The 19803-nt window shown below is 42.2% G+C and overlaps 1 protein-coding gene across 4 annotated transcripts in view; it reads left to right on the forward strand.

The window, feature by feature from the left end:
• adgrb2 (adhesion G protein-coupled receptor B2) overlaps positions 1-19803 on the forward strand; it is a 222398-nt gene that overhangs the window by 130409 nt on the left and 72186 nt on the right. For all 4 annotated transcript variants that reach the window (XM_062962755.1, XM_062962756.1, XM_062962757.1 and 1 more), the window contains 9 exons: positions 1507-1671; positions 5801-5902; positions 11851-11957; positions 13665-13859; positions 14963-15031; positions 15118-15226; positions 17019-17165; positions 17744-17819; positions 19053-19155. In XM_062962755.1, the coding sequence (XP_062818825.1) occupies positions 1507-1671; positions 5801-5902; positions 11851-11957; positions 13665-13859; positions 14963-15031; positions 15118-15226; positions 17019-17165; positions 17744-17819; positions 19053-19155 (1073 nt within the window). The remainder of the gene's footprint in view (positions 1-1506; positions 1672-5800; positions 5903-11850; positions 11958-13664; positions 13860-14962; positions 15032-15117; positions 15227-17018; positions 17166-17743; positions 17820-19052; positions 19156-19803) is intronic.

Genomic DNA, 19803 nt, shown 5'->3' on the forward strand with positions numbered 1-19803 from the left:
GTTAAGAATTTCACGTAACAAAATTTGAAAAATTGCACAGATCTTCCGATAGCCAAGCAAAGCAATAACCGTTCAATGCTAAGGCTTCCCGCCAAATGGAACGGTAGCGGAGAATCTACTGAACGAGTCAGTACCTGCTGCATTCCAGGACTGCCATCTGTTGAGGAGTTATGAAGGCGGAGGCATTACTTTTCATTCAACCCTCCTATTGCCAGATCCAGCTAAATGCCTTCAATCTTTCCCAGTTCAGGTAGAAAAAGTCCCAATCTGCAAACTGGTTTCAGCATTGGACTTTGATTTCTAAAGACCAGGATTCGAATTCCCCCACTCAGTCGTGAAAACTCATTGGGTGACCCCGGGCAGGTCACACTCTCTCAGCTCCATAAAAAACCCCTGTGATAAGTTAGCTATTAGGTCGCCATAAGTGGAAAATGACTTGAAGGCACACCAGTCATTTTAGAAAATGCTTTTGAAATGTCCCAGACAAAAGCAAATTGCTGCAGCCAGCTTCATCACTAATAGCTTTCCCGATTCCACATGTGTCCTGGTTTAAATCTAGGAGGATATTTCAATGTTTTGATTTATTTCGATGCAAAAGAAAATGTGTGTCTCTGCTTACAGACATCTAGAAAGTACTAACTTTGCCTGGCCACGTGTTGTTGTGGCGAAGTATGGTGGTATGGGAAATAAAGTATTGAGAATTGGTGGTAGTTAAGGTAAAGGGTCCCCTGGGCTGAGTGGGTTGCTAGGAGACCAAGTGAGCGGAGCTTAGCCTTCTAACTGGCAGCAATTGGATAAAAACAATTATTCCTCTCCCTCTAATTAGGACTTTATTTTTCTTTTCTTTTTGTTGTATCAACCTAGAGGCATGGATGAGGGGTTGTGCTGTCAATTTTCGAGGTTGTGGGGTGTTTACTTTTGTTGTTTTGTCCGCTCCCGTGATACCATCACTCTTTTATGTATATAGATTTATTCTAAGGATTCTGGAAACCTGTGTTCGAATCCTACCTTTCTGGGTGCTTCTCAAGGCCTTTGTTGGTTCGAAATGAGCCACATTCATTCCCTGTGGATTGTATCTCATTGTTCGGGGGGTAAATTAAACTCTGTTCCTCAAACTGTTTTAAGATTTGTTGAAAGTGAACAAAACCCTGAAAGCCACGGACGCGCACCTCCTGAGGGATGGAAATGAATGCCATTTGTTAAGAGCCACCTTTTTGTGGTCACGGCCCGGTTGGGAAGGAGAGAGGGGCCCGTTTTTGCTTAAATGAGAGCTGAATTATTGATAAATGGGCTTAATCATTTGTGGAATATTTGATTAAAGTAATTATCAGCCAGCAGAATGGCACCCCGGTGACAAAGAAGAGATTCTTCCCCGTTTCTCTGACATCCTGCCCGGTCTTCCAACTAATAGGAATCTAAATTGGGAACGTGAGAGAGTACAAGGGGGAAGTCTGGAAGGGTTTCCTAATTTTTCCCCCCTTCTTTCTCTATTTCCGTGAATTAAAGGCGACAGCAAGTGGGGGCCTTGGAACCACTGGAGCTTGTGCTCCAAGACGTGCGACACGGGATGGCAGAGGCGCTTCCGGTTGTGCCAAGGGACCGGCGTGCAAGGCTATCCGTGCGATGGCAGCGGGGAAGAAGTCAGGACGTGCAATGAAAAGAAATGCCCAGGTACATCATCATCATCATCATCATCATAATTATTATTATCATCATCATTGTATGACACAGCAAACAAGATAGACATGCTGGATTTCGTATCACAAAATCACAAGTCAAACACTTCCCAAGTGTCTAGGACTGTGTGATGTATTTTCGGATGATGTGCACAGATCCCAGTAGGGTGGCCTTTTGCAGTTGGCAGATCGTAACTTTGTCAATGTCTATTGTTTCCAAATGCCGGCTGAGATCTTTTGGCACGGCACCCAATGTGCCGATCACCACTGGGACCACCTGCACTGGTTTCTGCCAGAGTCTTTGAAGTTCAGTCTTGAGGTCCTGATAGCGGCTGAGTTTTTCCTGTTGTTTTTCGTCAATGCAATCCATTCTGTGGTCTAAACCAGGGGTCCCCAAACTAAGGCCCGGGGGCCAAATGCGGCCCATCAAAGCTATTTATCCAGCCCCCACGGCACAAGGGCAGAAGGGGGTTGGGCTAAATGACCCAAGGGAGTCTCTTCTTCTCTTACAACCCTTATTATTATTTTATTATGACACAGCAAACAAGATAGATATGCTGGATTTCGTATCACAAAATCACAAGTCGAACACTTCCCAAGTGTCTAGGACTGTGTTATGTATTTTCGGATGATACGCGCAGATCCCAGTCGGGTGGCCTTTTGCAGTTGGCAGATCGTAATTTTGTCCATGTCTATTGTTTCCAAATGCCGGATGAGATCTTTTGGCACGGCACCCAGTGTGCCCATCACCACCGGGACCACCTGTACTGGTTTCTGCCAGAGTCTTTGAAGTTCAATCTTGAGGTCCTGATAGCGGCTGAGTTTTTCCGGTTGTTTTTTGTCAATGCAACTGTCACCTGGGATGGTAACATCAATAATCCAAACCTTTTTCTTTTCCACAACTGTGATGTCTGGTGTGTTGTGTTCCAGAACTTTGTCAGTCTGGATTCGGAAGTCCCACAGTATCTTTGAGTGCTCATTTTCCAATACTTTTGCAGGTTTGTGATCCCACCAGTTCTTTACTGCAGGGAGGTGGTACTTGAGGCATAATTGACCTCTGTTGTGCCTCTGTTTGTAGTCTGTCTGTGCGATTTTCTTACCGCAGCTGAGGATATGATCAATGGTTTCATCAGCTTCCTTGCACAGTCTGCATTTTGGGTCAACAACTGATTTTTCGCTCTTGGCCTTAATTGCATTTGTTCTGATGGCTTGCTCCTGGGCTGCAAGGATCAGGCCTTCTGTCTCCTTCTTCAGTGTCCTTCAGTTATTGTTGTTGTTGTTGTTGTTGTTGTTGTTGTTGTTATTATTATTATTATTATTATTATTATTATTATATTTCTGACCTGCCTCTCCTACTTGACCATTCCTCTGGATTGGGTCCCTCTAGGGATGCATCCACATTGTCAAATTAATGCAGTTTGACACCACTTTCACTGCCATGGCTCAATGCTGTAGAATGATGGAAATTGTAGTCATCCAAGGCCTTTAGCTTTCTCTACTCAAGAGCGCAATGTCTCACCAAATGACAGATCCTGGGATTCCATAGTATTGAGACATAGCAGTGGTGTGAAACCGTGTTAATTCAGCAGTGTAGATGCACTCCAGATAAGTTTCTTCCATGTGGCAGAAGGCCAGTCCAGATGCCACAGACTCTTCCTTCTGATGATTGAAAAATGCATTGCAAGGTGGAACTCAATCGCCCTACATTGGAAGCTACATAGAGGACATTTTCCATGGTCCACCATCACAAGACCAAACATCTCAAATTTTTTTTTCTCTCTTTACTAAGACTATCGTACTTGAATCCTGCAAGGTAATAGTCATGTGCTTTCAAAGGACTCTTATTCATAACAATCAGTTGTGAGTTGTGATTGTTAGCCACCTTGAGTTGTGGTTGTTGGCCACCTTGAGTCCCTATGGGGAGAAAGGTGGGATATCAATTTATTTCCAACATTTATATCCCGCCCTTCTCACCCGAAGGGACTCAATGCTGTTATTGTTGTTGTTGTTGTTGTTGTTGTTGTTGTTAGCAAGCCTATTAAGTTTATTCTAAGAAGGTTTGTATTGATGTCCTGTAAGGCTCGGAGAGTATGACTTCGTCATTGGATCACCTAATGCGTTTCCAAGGTAGATCTGTTAATAGGTTTCCATGGAAAATTGCCTAATGTGTTTCCATGGACGATCACCTAATGGGTCTCCATGGAAAATGGTCTGATGGGTTTCCATGGATGATCATCTTATGGGTTTCCATGAAAGAGGGGGAATTTGAACCCTAGTTTGCAGGAGACCTACTCCAACAGTGAAAAAACATTTCTCCTGTAGTAAGAAGAGTTATGCCATTGCCTTCCTCACAAGCAGTGGTTCTCAACTTGTGGGTCTCCAGATGCTTTGGCCTTCAACTCCCAGAAATCCCAACAGCTGGTAAACTGGCTGGGAATTCTGGGAGTTGTAAGCCAAAACCCCTGGGGACCCACAGATTGAGAACCAACATTGTAAGGCTAAGAGAATGGGACTTGCTCAAACTCTCCTGTGGCTGAGAGTGCATCTACACTGTGGACTGAATGCAGTTGAGAACAACTTTAACCACCATGGCTCAATGCTACAGAATCATGGAAGCTGCAGTTTGGTGCAGCACTTTTTTTTAAAAGTGTCTGAAGACCTTGCAAAACTACAAGTCCCAGGATCCCATAACATTGAGCCATGGCAATGAAGTGGTGCTAAACTACATCCATTCTGTGGTGTAAACACACCATGAAAGGGGATTTGAACCTTGACCAATGTGATCTCTGAATATCCATAATTGTTGCCTGTCTCGAAGTTCTAACTACTGATTCTTCAGCTGCATTTTTTTTCAAATATATTTATTGGGTTTTTTAATCTTATAAAATGAAAATAAGATTACAATGAAAGAGTGAGAACATTTTGGTTGTATAGAAAGTAGGAATATAAGGAAAAAGAAAGGCTAAGAGAAAGAGGGAAGGGGGAAAAAAAGGGGGAAAAAAGGGGGAGAATATATATACACACACTAGCTGTGCCCGGCCACGCGTTGCTGTGGCAAAGTGGTGGTGGTATTGGTTAAAATTGTTGTGTAATTTTTATTTGACGTTATTTGTATTTTTAAATTATTTTTATTGTAAGTTATCTTTTTATTTATTATATTTTATTATTTGCTTGTATTATTTTTAGTTGTTTTCTGTTATTATAGTATTTTATTGTATTAATTTTTTAGTGTTTTTAATTATTTTTAGTGTTTTTTATTGTTTTTTATTGGGTTGCTAGGAGACCAAGTTGGAGGAGCTTAGCCTTCTAACTGGCAGCAATTGGATAAAAGCAATCATTCCTCTCCTTCTAATTAGGACATTATTTTTCTTTTCTTTTTGTTGTATCAACCTAGAGGCGTGGATGATGGGTTGTGTTGTCAAATTTCGAGGTTGGGGGGCCTGTAGTTTTGTTGTTTTGTGGGTCGCCGTGATGCCATCACTCTTTTATATATATAGATATACACAAGTATATATTTGAAAAGGAAGTTCTATCTAACAATAGTGAATTCTAAGAGAAGAGAAATATATATATATATATATATATATATATATATATATATATTATTAAAAAAAGTAAAAAAAAGTAAAAAAAAGTTTGTTGACTTCCTTCTTACCGGTACTTTGATAGTCCTATAGTTGATTTTAGTCCATATATTCTTGTTTCAGTTCTACTTCCCCACTGTCTTCTTCTATTCCTTGAGATTGTATACTTTCAACAAATGAGGTCTATCTTCATCTGTTTCAAATAGTCTTTTACAAAGTCCCAGTTAGTTTCTTTTTTGGGTAAGCCATGGTTGGGCGTTAACCAATATGTAAGTCGGTCCATATTCATAGTCTCTAGCACTTTGTGTAACCAGTCTTCTTTTTTCGGTGTTTCTGTTTGTCTCCAGTTCCTGGCATAAACTATTCTAGCTGCAGTAGCCAGGAAGTTAAATAGAATCTCCTTGTTTTTGTCTTTTTCTATATCATTCTTCAGCTGCATTGATGTATAGAAAGGCAGTCACTTATAGCTGCAACTTATTCACAATTTTATCTTTTTCGGATACTTGTTCCATCCGCTCTTGCCCTCTTCTCCTCCCTCAGCCTTCCACGAAATGTGCAAGGATGAATATGTCATGTTGATGAATTGGAAGAAAGCCGCTGCCGGGGAGACCGTCTACAACAAATGCCCAGCCAATGCCACAGGTAAGGACGTGACAGTGTGTTGGTGGTTATGGAGACATCTGCATTTCGCAGGCTGCAAACTGGAGGCTTGACAAGTGAAAAGAAGAACAAGACAAAGGGAGAGGAGGTGTTGAGAGAGACAGATGGAGGGACAAGAACAGATGCCCCTTGAGACCTAGATGCCAAGACAAGTTTCTCACCGAAAGCTGAAAGGCCCCATGGCTTTCACAGGATACGTCTGCACCATGCGCTTTGGTTCTGGTTGAGTGCATGGTCTCGTTCCAGTTTGCACTGCAGGACAACAGGCTTCTGCAATCTGAAAAATCTGAATTTTCCTCTTGGTATGTTATTCTCTTGGAGCCTCCAGTGGCTCAGTGTGTTAAAGCGCTGAGCTGCGGAACTTGCAGACCGAAAGGTTCAAATCCCTGGAGCGGAGTGAGCGCCCGCTGTTAGCTCCAGCTTCTGCCAACCTAGCAGTTCGAAAACATGCACATGTGAGTAGATCAATAGGTACTGCTCTGGCGGGAAGGTAACGGCGTTCCATGCAGTAATGTGAGGCACCTGCAGTCTTTGACAGAGAAGATGAACAATTTTTATAAAACTACACCACCATCGTATTGAGCCATGTCAGATAAAGTGGAATTGTGTGTTAAAGTGCTGAGCTGCTGAACTTGCAGACTGAAAGGTCCCAGGTTCGAATCCGGAGAGTGGAGTGAGCACCCGCTGTTAGCCCCAGCTTCTGCCAACCTAGCAGTTCGAAAACATGCAAATGTGAGTAGATCAATAGGTACCGCTCCGGCGGGAAGGTAGTGGTGCTCCATGCAGTCATGCCAGCCACATGACTTTGGAGGTGTCTACGGACAACGCCGGCTCTTTGGCTTAGAAATGGAGATGAGCACCAACCCCCAGAGTCGGACACAACTGGACTTAATGTCAGGGGAAACCTTTACCTTTTACTATGTTATTCTCTTAGTATTGTTTTACTTGGATTAAGACTAGGATACTTTACACTTTTGGGGCATAGCCCAACCTTTCCTTACTTTGGCCAGAGCCTTGCTCATGCCATATGCAGACATAGGACGCATCTATACTGTAGAGTTTATACAGTCTTAACACTGTTTTAACTGCTGTGGCTCAAGGCTATGAAGTCCTGAGAGTTGTAGCTTGAGATACCTATAGGTAAAGGTAAAGATTTTCCCCTGACATTAAGTCTAGTCGTGTCCCACTGTGGGGATTGGTGCTCATCTCCAGTTCTAACTCAAAGAGCCGGGTTTGTCCATAGACACCTCCTAGGTTATGTGGCCGGCATGACTGCATGGAGCGTTGTTACCTTTCTGCCAGAGCGGTACCTATTGATCTACTCATATTTTCATGTTTTCGAACTGCTAGGTTGGCAGAAGCTAACTGCAGGAACTCACCTGTTCCCTGGATTCGAACCACTGACCTATATGAGAGACCTATTTGGATATTTGTAAGGATGTCACATTGCGGAGGGACATGCTTGTTTTCTGCTATTCTAGAGACTAGGACACAATAGAGCCCTAGGTTCAAATTGCAGGAAAAGATATTCTGCCTCAACATTTTTTTGTGTATCAAGAGCGACTTGAGAAACTGCAAGTCGCTTCTGGCGTGAGAGAATTGGCTGTCTGCAAGGACGCCTGGATGTTTTGATGTTTTACCATCTTTGTGGGAGGCTTCTCTCATGCCCCCGCATGGGGAGCTGGAGCTGACAGAGGGAGCTCACCCTGCTCTCCCCAGCATTCGAACCGCCGACCTGTCAATCAGCAGTCCTGTTGACACAAGGGTTTATTTATTTATTTACAATATTCCGCCTTTCTCACCCTGAAGGGGACTCAGTGCGGATCACATTGTACACATATAAGGCAAACATTCAATGCCATCTCTATATATAAAAGAGTGATGGCATCAGGGCAGCGGACAAAACAACAAAACTACAGGCCCCCCAACCTCGAAATTTGACAACACAACCCATCATTCACGGCTCTAGGTTGATACAACAAAAAGAAAAATAAAGTCCTAATTACAGGGAAAGGAATAATAGTTTTTATCCAATTGCTGCCAGTTTGAAGGCTAAGCTCCGCCCACTTGGTCTCCTAGCAACCTACTCAGCCCAGGGGACAGGCACAGTTAGGCCTCACTTAGGACCCTTCCACAGATTATCAGATTTGAACTGGATTATATGGCAGTGTAGACTCAAGGCCCTTACACACAGCTATATAACCCATTTATGATCTTATATTATCTGCTTTGAACTGGATTATCACACTGCCATATAATCCACTTCAGTGTGCATACTAAACATAAAGACAACCATACAACAGACATTCAATACCACCACTACCTCAACAATTTCTCACCAACACAACCAGACAACGCCACAGCAACGCGTGGCCGGGCACAGCTAGTATAACATAGAACAGAGACAGAGACAGACACAGAGGCAATTTAAACCTTCTCCAGCTTTTAGCTTCCTGAGGGTATGCTCGATTCCAGCCACAGAGGGAGAGCAGCTGCTTCACTGCGATGGCAAATTCCTCATTCCAACGGCAGCTGGATGATTTTTATGGTGTTGTAAATTAGCCTCCCCACATATAAGTGGTACCTAAATTTCCTACTTGATAGATGCAACTATCTTTTGGGTTGCTTAGGTCAGCAACGAGCAGGGGCTATTTATTTTATTTTAATGGTCAGGTGCTCATTCCGCCACGGGTTGGCTTTGAACTCATGAGGAGACTCCAGTTCAACATTAGGAAGAACAAGAGGAGTATTCTGCTTGGGAGTCCAAGGCTTTTAAGCAGAGGCTGGATGGCCATCTGTCGGGAGGGCTTGGATGGTGTTTGCCTTCCTGACAGAAGTGGGTTGGACTGAATGGCCCTTGGGGTCTCTTCCAGCTCCAAGATTGCATAATTCTTAACTGGCCTCTACCTTGTTTCCCCTCTTCTCTCCATCCATTCAATGCCCAGCAATAGCGTAGTTGGTTGGGATTGTCTGGAGAAAAGAAAGCAGAGTTGTTCCTAGGAAAGCAGCATTCTCCTCCAGTGCGATATGGGATCTCAATCTTTATCTTCCATTTCCAAAAAAAAAAAAAAAAAAAAAAAAATCTGGTTGTACTTACATAAAAGAGAGGAAAAAACCCATCTCAATTTTATTTTTACATTTTTTTCACAGTGCTATGTATTTTGCACATCTCCCACGGAGATGTCTCTGGGAACGTTCTCTGCTCTCTCTTAAACTCACTCTCTTCCGACTTTGAAGATTTTTGTGCCGAGTTGCACATTTACCCGTGCTGAAAGAAGTACACATCTGGCTGCTTGCAAGTTTGGCACATTATATGTCTTGAAAAGGAGAAGAACCCCAGGTTGGAAGGATAGATCTTTTGCCAGGGGAGGAAAAAAAATCCACGTGCGACGAGGAATCCAGCGTCCCCGGCCGGTAAACAATGCTTCACAAAGGAAACCAAAGCTGTTCCTTTATACAAAATTAATAAGATTGTGGAGGAAGCGAAGTCAATTTGTGCTTTCTTCCATGGAAAATGCCCTCCATACCCTCCAGCACATCACAGATTAAAAACTGGAACAAACGTGGCCACGCAACATTAGAGCGGGGCAAACGTGGCAAAAGTTACACATAAGGAAAACACACAAGTTTTGGTGTTTTCCGCAGTTTGTTTGTCTTTTTGCCTAAAACAACTTGGAAGAGTATCATTTAGAAATGCAAGAGTTGGAGGAGAATCCCAAAGGCCATCCAGTCCAACCTGCAAGAAGACACAATCAAAGCCTTCTAGACAGATGGCCATCAAGTCTCTGCTTCAAAACTTTCCAGAAGGAGATGCCACCAGACTCCCAGGCAATATATTCCTCTGTCAAACGGGTCTTAAAATTAGGACATTCTTCTTAATGATTAGTTGGAATAGTTTTTCGAGAATCCCAAAGGCCATCCAGTCCAACCTCCTTCCGCCATGCAAGAAGGCACAATCAAAGCCTTCTGGACAGATGGCCATCCAGTCTCTATTTCAAAACTTACAAGAAGGAGACTCCCAGGCAGTATATTCCTTTGTCAAATGGCTCTTGACATTAGGACATTCTTCTGAATGATTAGTTGGAATAGTTTTTTGAGAATCCTAAAGGCCATCCAGTCCAACCTCCTTCTACCATGCTGGAAGACACAATTAAAGCCTTCTGGACAGATGGCCATCTAGTCTGTTTCAAAACTTTCAAGGAGATGCCACCAGACTCCCAGGCAGCATATTACTCTGTCAAACGGCTCTTAACATTAGGATATTCTTCCAAATGATTAGTTGGATTTGCTTTTCGAGAATCCTAAAGGCCATCCAGTCCAACCTCCTTCTGCCATACAAGAAGACACAATCAAAGCCTTCTGGACAGATGGCCATCCAGTCTCTATTTCAAAACTTACAAGAAGGAGACTCCCAAGCCTTAGGACATTCTTCTTAATGATTAGTTGGAATAGTTTTTCGAGAATCCCAAAGGCCATCCAGTCCAACCTCCTTCCGCCATGCAAGAAGGCACAATCAAAGCCTTCTGGACAGATGGCCATCCAGTCTCTATTTCAAAACTTACAAGAAGGAGACTCCCAGGCAGTATATTCCTCTGTCAAACAGCTCTTAACATTAGGACATTCTTCCAAATGATTAGTTGGAATAGTTTTTCCTCGAATTTGAATCCATTGCTCCATTGTGTCTCAGTAGAAAACAAGCCTTGCCCCCTTCACAATATAACATTTTTTTCAGATATGTCAACACAACTATCATGTCTGCTTTCAACTTTCTCTTCTCCAAGCTCAACATACACAGCTCTCTAAGTCTCTCCTCAAAGGGATGCATAGTTTTTCCACAGCTCTCTAAGTCTCTCCTCAAAGGGATGCATAGTTTTTAAACATTTGATCATTTTAGTTGCCCTGCTCTGGATACCTTGTCCATCCCTTTCTTGAATTTTGGTGCCCAGAAGTGGACACAGGGTTCTTCCAGGTGAAATCTAACCAACGCAGAACAGATTGGAACTATTATTACATATTAGTACCCTTGCAGCAATTGAAGCAAGCAGACGATGGAAGGAGAAGAAAGAAACTGGGACATTTTAGTCACAGCTGAAAATATGGGAAGGCAAGGGATTAATAACACTATGAAACACAATTTGAAAAATGTTCTGTTCCTGGTTTGAAAGTGTTATTTTCTGTTTAATTGTGTGATAATTTCTTTGAAATTAGTTGCTATACTCCAGAACAATTGTTTATGTGGCTGCCACAAACTATGTTGAATTGGTTGAGACTTGATAAGATATTCATTGAAAAGCTAGAGCAAAATGTGCTGCAAGACATCCCTCCTGCAAATTTTTTTTTTGGAATTTAATAAACTTTTACCATGTTTTTATGATAGAACCAATTAAGGTAAAGGTTTCCCCTGACGTTAAGTCCAGTAGTTTCTGAGTCTGGGGGTTGGTGCTCATCTCCATTTCTAAGCTGAAGAGCCAGCATTGTCTGTAGACACCTCCAAGGTCATGTGGCCGGCATAACTGCATGGAGCGCCGTTACCTTCCCGCTGGAGCAGTACCTATTGATCTACTCACATTTGCATGTTTTCAAACTGCTAGGTTGGCAGAAGCTGGGGCTAACAGTGGGCACTCACTCCGCTCCCCGGATTCGAACCTGTGACCTTTTGGTCCACAAGTTCAGCAGCTCAGCGCTTTAACACACTTCGCCACCGGAGGCCCCAGAACCAATTAGGAAATGGCATTTATAACCCAGGAATGAAAATCGTGTTACATAGTGTAACATACCAGGACAGTTCATCCTCTGTCATCGTCATGTTTCAGACCCCGGTTTTCTGAAATCCTTCCTCAGCAATATCCAGGATGAGCTTGGGTTAGCTGGACTCAAGGGTCCTCTTCTACTCTGAATGCTTCTCAGCCTTTTGCTTTTCTTCTCTGCAGGTTCTGCCAGCCGCCGGTGCCTCCTCAACCCCAATGGTGTGGCTTACTGGGGTGCACCCAGCTTCGCCCGCTGCATTTCCCACGAGTACCGATACTTACATCTCTCAGTAGGTGCAGATGCTGGCAGGGAGAATTGGCTATCTCTTCCTTTTCTGTGCCCCCATATTGAACTTCGAGGGCCATCTTATCCATGGTTCACTTGGTGCCGTTGCTCCAGTTGTCCTTCATGGGTCAGAAACCCAGTGTTGAAAGGAGGACAGTGCAATTGGCACGTTCTTCTTCCTTAGTCACTTCCCATGTTTCTGACTTTTAATGTTTCTTCTGTAAAGATGCACAAGGTCAAGCCTTCATTGACATTGTGGGGTTGAACATGGATTCACATGGAAAGGTTTCTGAGCTATTAGCTACTACTTACTGTATATACTCAAGCATAAGCCGACCCAAATATAAGCCGAGGTACCTAATTTTACCACAAAAAAACCCTGGGAAAACATTAACTCCAGTATAAGCTGAGAGTGGTAAACTTCAGAAATAAAAACAGATACAGTAGAGTCTCACTTATCCAACGTTCTGGATTATCCAACGCATTTTTGTAGTCAATGTTTTCAATACATCGTGATATTTTGGTGCTGAATTCTTAAATACAGTACAGTAGAGTCTCATTTATCCAACATAAACGGGCCAGCAGAATGTTGGATAAGCGAATATGTTGGATAATAAGGAGGGATTAAGTAAAAGCCTATTAAACATCAAATTAGGTTATGATTTTACAAATTAAGGACCAAAACATAATGTTATACAACAAATTTGACAGAAATAGTAGTTCAATACACAGTAATGCTATGCAGTAATTACTGTATTTACGAATTTAGCACCAAAATGTCACGATGTATTGAAAACATTGACTACAAAAATGCGTTGGATAATCCAGAACGTTGGATAAGCGAGTGTTGGATAAGTGAGTCTCTACTGTAACTCCATCCTACAAATGAACAGTACATTTTTATATATATAGATTATTATTATATCCTATTATTATATTGTCCTATTAATATATTTTATATCATTATATTATATTTTTATATTCTATTATTATTATATCATCCTATTATTCTATTATTGTAGTATATTATCATATTATTGCTATTATATTATATTATAATTATATTATTCATTATTCATGACTCTATTGAAACTAGAATAGAGAGAAATCAGCGTGGAAACTGCAAGAGGTACCATAGATTGTTGTACATGGAAATAATGGTAGTAAATAGTTTTTGATTTATTAAATACAATTATATATTACACTTATACATTTTTGTTATTTAAACTATATATCTTGCAAAATTATGTTTTTTTTTCTCAAAGTGACACACCACCCAAGTCATGCTAGGTTTTTTTGGCGAATTTTGACACACCAAGTGCAAAACCTTGCCCATCACTGACCTAGAGATTGCTGAAGAGATATCCTGTCTGGGAATTTATTAGGTCCTCCAAGCCAGTGGAAATTTTCAGGGAAAATATGTCATAGAATGAATGGAAGGATCCAGCAAATGTTTAGAGCTACAGTTTCCCTCAAGTGCTTGATTTAGTCAGATTGCGGATACGGGTTCTGCAGATATGGGGATCTTACTGTAAGTTATTCATTTCTATGCCTGTTCTGCCAGAATGGGTCACAGGAGCAGAAAGGAATTAGTATTTTTTGGCATTTCTCCTAGGCCCCAGCTCCTTTCATCCAGTTTTCAACCATTCCTTTTCTTATATTGAGAGGTTGCAATTTTTTCCTTCTCTCTGTGTGTGTGTCCCAATCGCAGCTCCGGGAGCATCTGGCCAAGGGACAGCGCATGCTGGCAGGTGAAGGCATGTCTCAGGTGGTCCGCAGCCTTCTGGAGCTTGTCACCCGCAAAACCTACTATAGCGGGGACCTGCTTTTCTCAGTGGAGATCCTGCGCAACGTCACAGACACTTACAAGAGAGCCACCTACATCCCCTCTTCGGATGATGTGCAGGTACCATATCAATGTCCAGATAGTACAGAAAATATTTCCTTGGTGCATGGCTGTTACGCCCCAAGGCAGTGAGAGCACCGGAAACCAACACAGAGACCAATAACAATATAATATCTTTATTAAAGCAAATAAAGTTCCAAAAGGAAATAAGCAGCAAAGTTGAATAAGCAATTGACCTTCCAGCAAAGATCAAAATTAGTCCAATAAGTGAAAGTCTTATGTCCAGTATTAGAGTCCAAAGTCCCAAAACCGAAACACACTCAAACTCGGCCCGAGTATTGAGTGGGGAAAAAGGATCAAAGAGGCAATAAGAGTTCTCTGGAGTAAATGTCCAAAAGCAGGATTTCAAAGCAAGGCAGGAACTAGATGAACAGGAGCTGAAACGCAGTCCAAACTTGGGCAAGGAGGTAGACCGGTGCCCGGTCTACTCAAGAGTAGAGCACTTTTAGGCCACTTGAATTCCAGGAGCTAGAGACGATGTTGCTTTCCAGTCAGAAGTAAAGTTGACACCGCAAAGGAAAGTTCTCAGTGCCATACTTTTATTGAAGTTCATAAGCTCCCCCAAAGCAGGTGCCTGACTCCCTAAAACTTCCCAAGAGAACTGAGCTGGTCACAGTCTCCGCGCCAGGTGTCTAACTCCCAAATTCTTCCCAAGAGAACAGGGCTTAGCCATAGTCACCACGCTCTGCTAATCTGGCGCTTCTCCGCAAACTTTGTTTTTGCGATCTCTCTGTTTGGACGAATGCCCTATGATCAAACACTAAACCTTCCGGAGAATCTGGGAGAGCCGGCACAGTTTCAAGGGCATCCTTAATTGGCTCTGGCTCGGAGATGTCAACATGAGGCATCTGGAAAGGAATTGAATCTTGCTGACATGGGAGAAAACCAAAGTCTTCTTCATCCTGGACAGTAATGGCCACAGGGTCAGGGGCCAAAGGTGACCTAGGCATCACAATGGCATTGGATCAGAACCTGTATCTTTATGTTACAATGTCACTGGAAAAAGGAACAAGGAGAAGCCTTGTATATTGCTTTCTCAACAAGGCAAGATCAATAGGAGTTTCCCCAATAGATACACCTCAACATCTTTTCTCCTTTCACAGCGATTCTTCCAAGTGGTCAGCTACATGGTGGATGCAGAAAACAGAGACAAATGGGAAGATGCCCAGCAGGTGAGCGGGCATGCATTGGGGGCATGGCATAGTGCCAAAAAACCCAAGGCTATGTTGAAACCTCATCCTTTCCTTATGTTTCACAGGTCTTGCCTGGTTCGGTCCTTCTCATGAAAGTGGTGGAAGATTTCATCCACTTGGTGGGAGATGCCCTCAAAGCCTTCCAGAGCTCCCTCATTGTCACCGACAACTTGGGTGAGTGGCTGGGATGAGGAGGGATGGATAGGGTGGATGATGGATGGATCACCACAAAGAGAAATCCTTGTTCTCTCTACTGTGGAGGGTCACAATCCATGGGGAATACCGTGTTTCCCCGAAAATAAGACAGTGTCTTATATTAATTTTTTGCTCCCAAAGATGCTCTAGGTCTTATTTTCAGGGGATGTCTTATTTTTCCATGAAGAAGAATTCACATTTATTGTTGAACAAAAAAATGAACATTTATTAGATACTGTACAGTAGTTGTCATCACAAACCAGCATAACTAGACAAACTGCGAATCCTATCAAGAATTTCTTGTTACTACCATTGCAGTAGAGTCTCACTTATCCAAGCTAAATGGGCCGGCAGAAGCTTGGATAAGCAAATATGTTGGATAATAAGGAGGGATTAAAGAAAAGCCTATTAAACGTCAAATTAGGTTATGATTTTACAAATTAAGCACCAAAACATCATCATGTTTTACAACAAATTGACAGAAAAAGTAGTTCAATACACAGTAATGTTATGTTGTAATTGCTGTATTTACGAATTTAGCACCAGTTTAGCACCATGATATATTGAAAACATTGACTACAAAAATAGCTTGGATAATCCAGAGGCTTGGATAAGCGAGGCTTGGATAAGTGAGACTCTACTGTATTTCCATGTACAACACTCTATGATACGTACATTTACCGATCCTGCATGCTTCCAAACAAAACCTTTGCTAGGTCTTACTTTTGGGGGAGGCCTTATATTTAGCAATTCAGCAAAACTTCTACTAAGTCTTCTTTTCTAGGGATGTCTTATTTTAGGGGAAACAGGGTATGTTCTGAGGAGCGTGGCTTCAATACCATTGGTTAGTCCTAAGTAGTAGTAGTAGGTAGTAGGTACTAGAAGGTAGTAGACAAGAGCGCCAATACTTGGGCAAATATGTTTGATTCCATCACCTTTCTCTAGTTGAAACTAACAATAACTTTGGCCCATATATGCTCCCAAGGGTCTGTATGCCCTCTAAGATCCATAGAACCCCAAGTATGGATACCCAACTTTTATAAAGCTCTGCCAAGCAATACCAATCTTTTCTCCTTTGAGAAGTGGCCCAAAGATCTCTTCCTTTCACCCATCCAGCCTGTCAACAAAGGAGAGAAGTGTGGGCGAACATTTTTCCATATGTCTAGAGTACTATGTCATCTTATCAACCCGAGTATTTTGTAGGATGAATGCTCTGCCATACAATAATTTTGTAATGCATTTATGCCATCCTAGCGTCTCTCTTCTTTTTTGATGCCCCTCTCCATCCTCCTCTTCCTTGATTCACAGCATAAAGTTTGTAAACTCAACAGGAAGGAGAGGAGAGGAAGGAGCAGAGCCTTGTGTATTCCTGCAATGCAGAATTGGGTTGGACTGAATGGCCTTTGTGGTTTTTTACTTCTCTATCCCAGTAGGCTCAAGCAAAAGCCAACTGCTGCAGACTTTCCAAGCTTGTGCGTTCTTTCTTATTCATAATGTTTTGCCCATCTTGATCACGCTGATGTCACTGGCCACTAAAGTCCCCATTTCCATCTGTGAAATTTTGGAGGATATAAGAGTTCAGGACCTTATATAATATCCTACTAGGTCAACAACAGGCTTTGCATGATTGATATCCTTCTGCTCCTTTGGATGAGCACTATGGTGCAATCCTGCCCCAATCTCCTGAGAGAGGAATCCAAGGGTGTCTGGATAGTACATATCTATGGTGACCCCTTCCCTATTCTTCCCTTTTCTTTCCCACTTTTGGTAGTAATCAGCATCCAGAGAGAGCCAGTTTCTGCTGTTTCCAGCGACATCAACTTCCCCATGAAAGGTCGGAGGGGCATGAAAGACTGGGCCCGCCACTCCGAAGACAAGATCTTCATCCCAAAGGAGGTGCTCACCCTCTCCTCGTCTGGTACGTAGCCCTTGGCAGGTTATGAGTTCGGGCAGACGAATTGTTCTGCCAGTTCAGGATCCCTTTCACCAGCATTTCTCAACACTCAAGAAACACAGCATTGACCATCTTTGACTAGTCTTTCCATCTCTAAGACTTACAGAAGCTACCTAGGGTTGGGCATGATCCATATCTCAATGATGAGAGCCACCTGGGAGAATGACCTCCAAAGTAAAACAAGATGGCTTAGAAACAAATATTGGATCCCACATTGCAGATGCTTTTATGGCTACTTAGAAGCCAGGGAAGAGCAAGAGCTGACCTAGCAATAGGTAACTGTGTTTCTAATTTGGAAGAAATGCCATCTATTGAACATCTAGAGATCATAGCCTACATCACCAACAGGATCTTGTTTTTGTTTTTGCTTAAAAACATGTAACTGTAATTGTTTTCTAAACTCATTTTGAAAGAGATCCATAATGGATCTGGAAAAAATGTGGAATGTTTGGGAAGATATTGCAGCTCTAGTGGCCCAAATGAGACTAAGCATAGTCTCAGTCAACATTGTAATTTTCTTCTCTTCCTCCCATCCACCACAGAAACAGATGAATCATCTTATTTTGTCATTGGTGCCATCTTGTATCGGACTTTGGGCCTCATCCTGCCTCCGCCGAAGTAAGTGATTGTGGGTGATAGTGGATGGGAAGCAGCTCACACTCAAATGTTCAGGAGTGTAGGTGTGTGAGTGTGTGTGTGTATAAACTAAAGGCATTCAGTTTAATAATAATAATAATAATAATAATAATAATAATAATAATAATAATAATAATAATAATAATAATGCAAAGATACTGTGGGACTTCCGAATCCAGACTGACAAAGTTCTGGAACACAACACACCAGACATCACAGTTGTGGAAAAGAAAAAGGTTTGGATCATTGATGTTGCCATCCCAGGTGACAGTCGGATTGACGAAAAACAACAGGAAAAACTCAGCCGCTACCAGGACCTCAAGATTGAACTTCAAAGACTCTGGCAGAAACCAGTGCAGGTGGTCCCGGTGGTGATCGGCACACTGGGTGCCATGCCAAAAGATCTCAGCTGGCATTTGGAAACAACAGACATTGACAAAATCACGATCTGCCAACTGCAAAAGGCCACCCTGCTGGGATCTGCACGCATCATCCGGAAATACATCACACAGTCCTAGACACTTGGGAAGTGTTTGACTTGTGATTTTGCGATATGAAATCCAGCATATCTATCTTGTTTGCTGTGTCATAATAAAATATAATAATAATAATAATAATAATAATAATAATAATAATAATAATAATTTTATTCTTGTACCCTGCCTCCATCTCCCCGAAGGGACTCGGGGCGGCCTACATAAGAAAAACAATCCATACATTTAAAACACAATATAATAACATAGTTATAAAAACAACATAACATGAACCAAGACATCAATTGCAATTGTGATTAATGCAAAACATATATCTACAGACAAAAACACAACTATACTGTCGAATTAATGCAGTTTAACTGCCATGGCTCAATGCTATGGAATCATGTAGTTTCACTGATCCTAGAGAATAAACATTGGCTTAAATCATACCGTTAATCCAACTTCTTACTTGAATAAAACCATTGAATCAGTTGCCTTGACACAGCATTGAAACATAGCTTTGATGGGTCTGCTCTAGTAAGGACTAAGCAACAGTATTCCATCCACTACATGAGAGATCAAATGGGATGGAGTCCACAGTCAGATTGCTAGGTAAACTCCATGGTCTGATTGCTTTAATCTATTCTACACATTTCTGAGTTTACTTCAGGGAGTGATAGGTTGGACCTCGGCACCACTTTTGAGCAGCCAAATCCACTGTTTCCCTTTTCATCCACAGAAGTCCCCTTGCCGTCATGTCCAAAGTTCTCACAGTAACCGTGAAGCCACCAACAAAGGCCATGGAACCCTTGATCACGGTGGAGCTGTCCCACATCATCAATGTAAGTACGCAACATGGGGCAAATTTAGCATTGGTAATTGGATGGGAAGAGGCAGGTCTCACCCACTTGAAATAAAATGCTTCATAGGAAGTCATTCTGCTGGTTGTCTTCACTTCGCCCAACCTCTAAATATGTTGTTTCCTCTGCTTTAGAACAGCATACTGTGAGTAGAGGATGAGGTAGTGTGGTAGGATCAATGTTCATAGGTTACTATAGGGAATACCATTGCTTTCACTATGCGGACCTTCATTGCCAGTGTGATGTCTCTACTCTTCAGTATTTTATTGAGATTGGCCATTGCTCTCCTCCCAAGAAGTTTATCTATGATGGAAAGCAATTCCATACTGGAAGGCATACCAGTTGGAATGGGGAGACTTTTTTCTTGTTTTCTTTGGAAAATTGGTTGGTTACAGTGAAGAGCAGGAATAAGCAAAGAGCAGCCTACAACTCTTGGGATTCCTAGAAGTGGCCCTTCCAGAATCCCCAAAGCTATGAGGATTGAATGAAAAGTAATGCCTCCACCTTCGTAATTCCTCAACAGATGGCGGTCCTGGTATGCGGCAGGTACTGGCTTGTTCAGTAGACTCTCCTCTACAGTTCCATTTGGCAGGAAGCCTTAGCATTGAATTGTTGTGTTGTTAAAGTGTG

Source organism: Anolis carolinensis, unplaced genomic scaffold (assembly GCF_035594765.1).
Source record: "Anolis carolinensis isolate JA03-04 unplaced genomic scaffold, rAnoCar3.1.pri scaffold_10, whole genome shotgun sequence".
NCBI classification, from domain to species: Eukaryota; Metazoa; Chordata; class Lepidosauria; order Squamata; family Dactyloidae; genus Anolis; species Anolis carolinensis.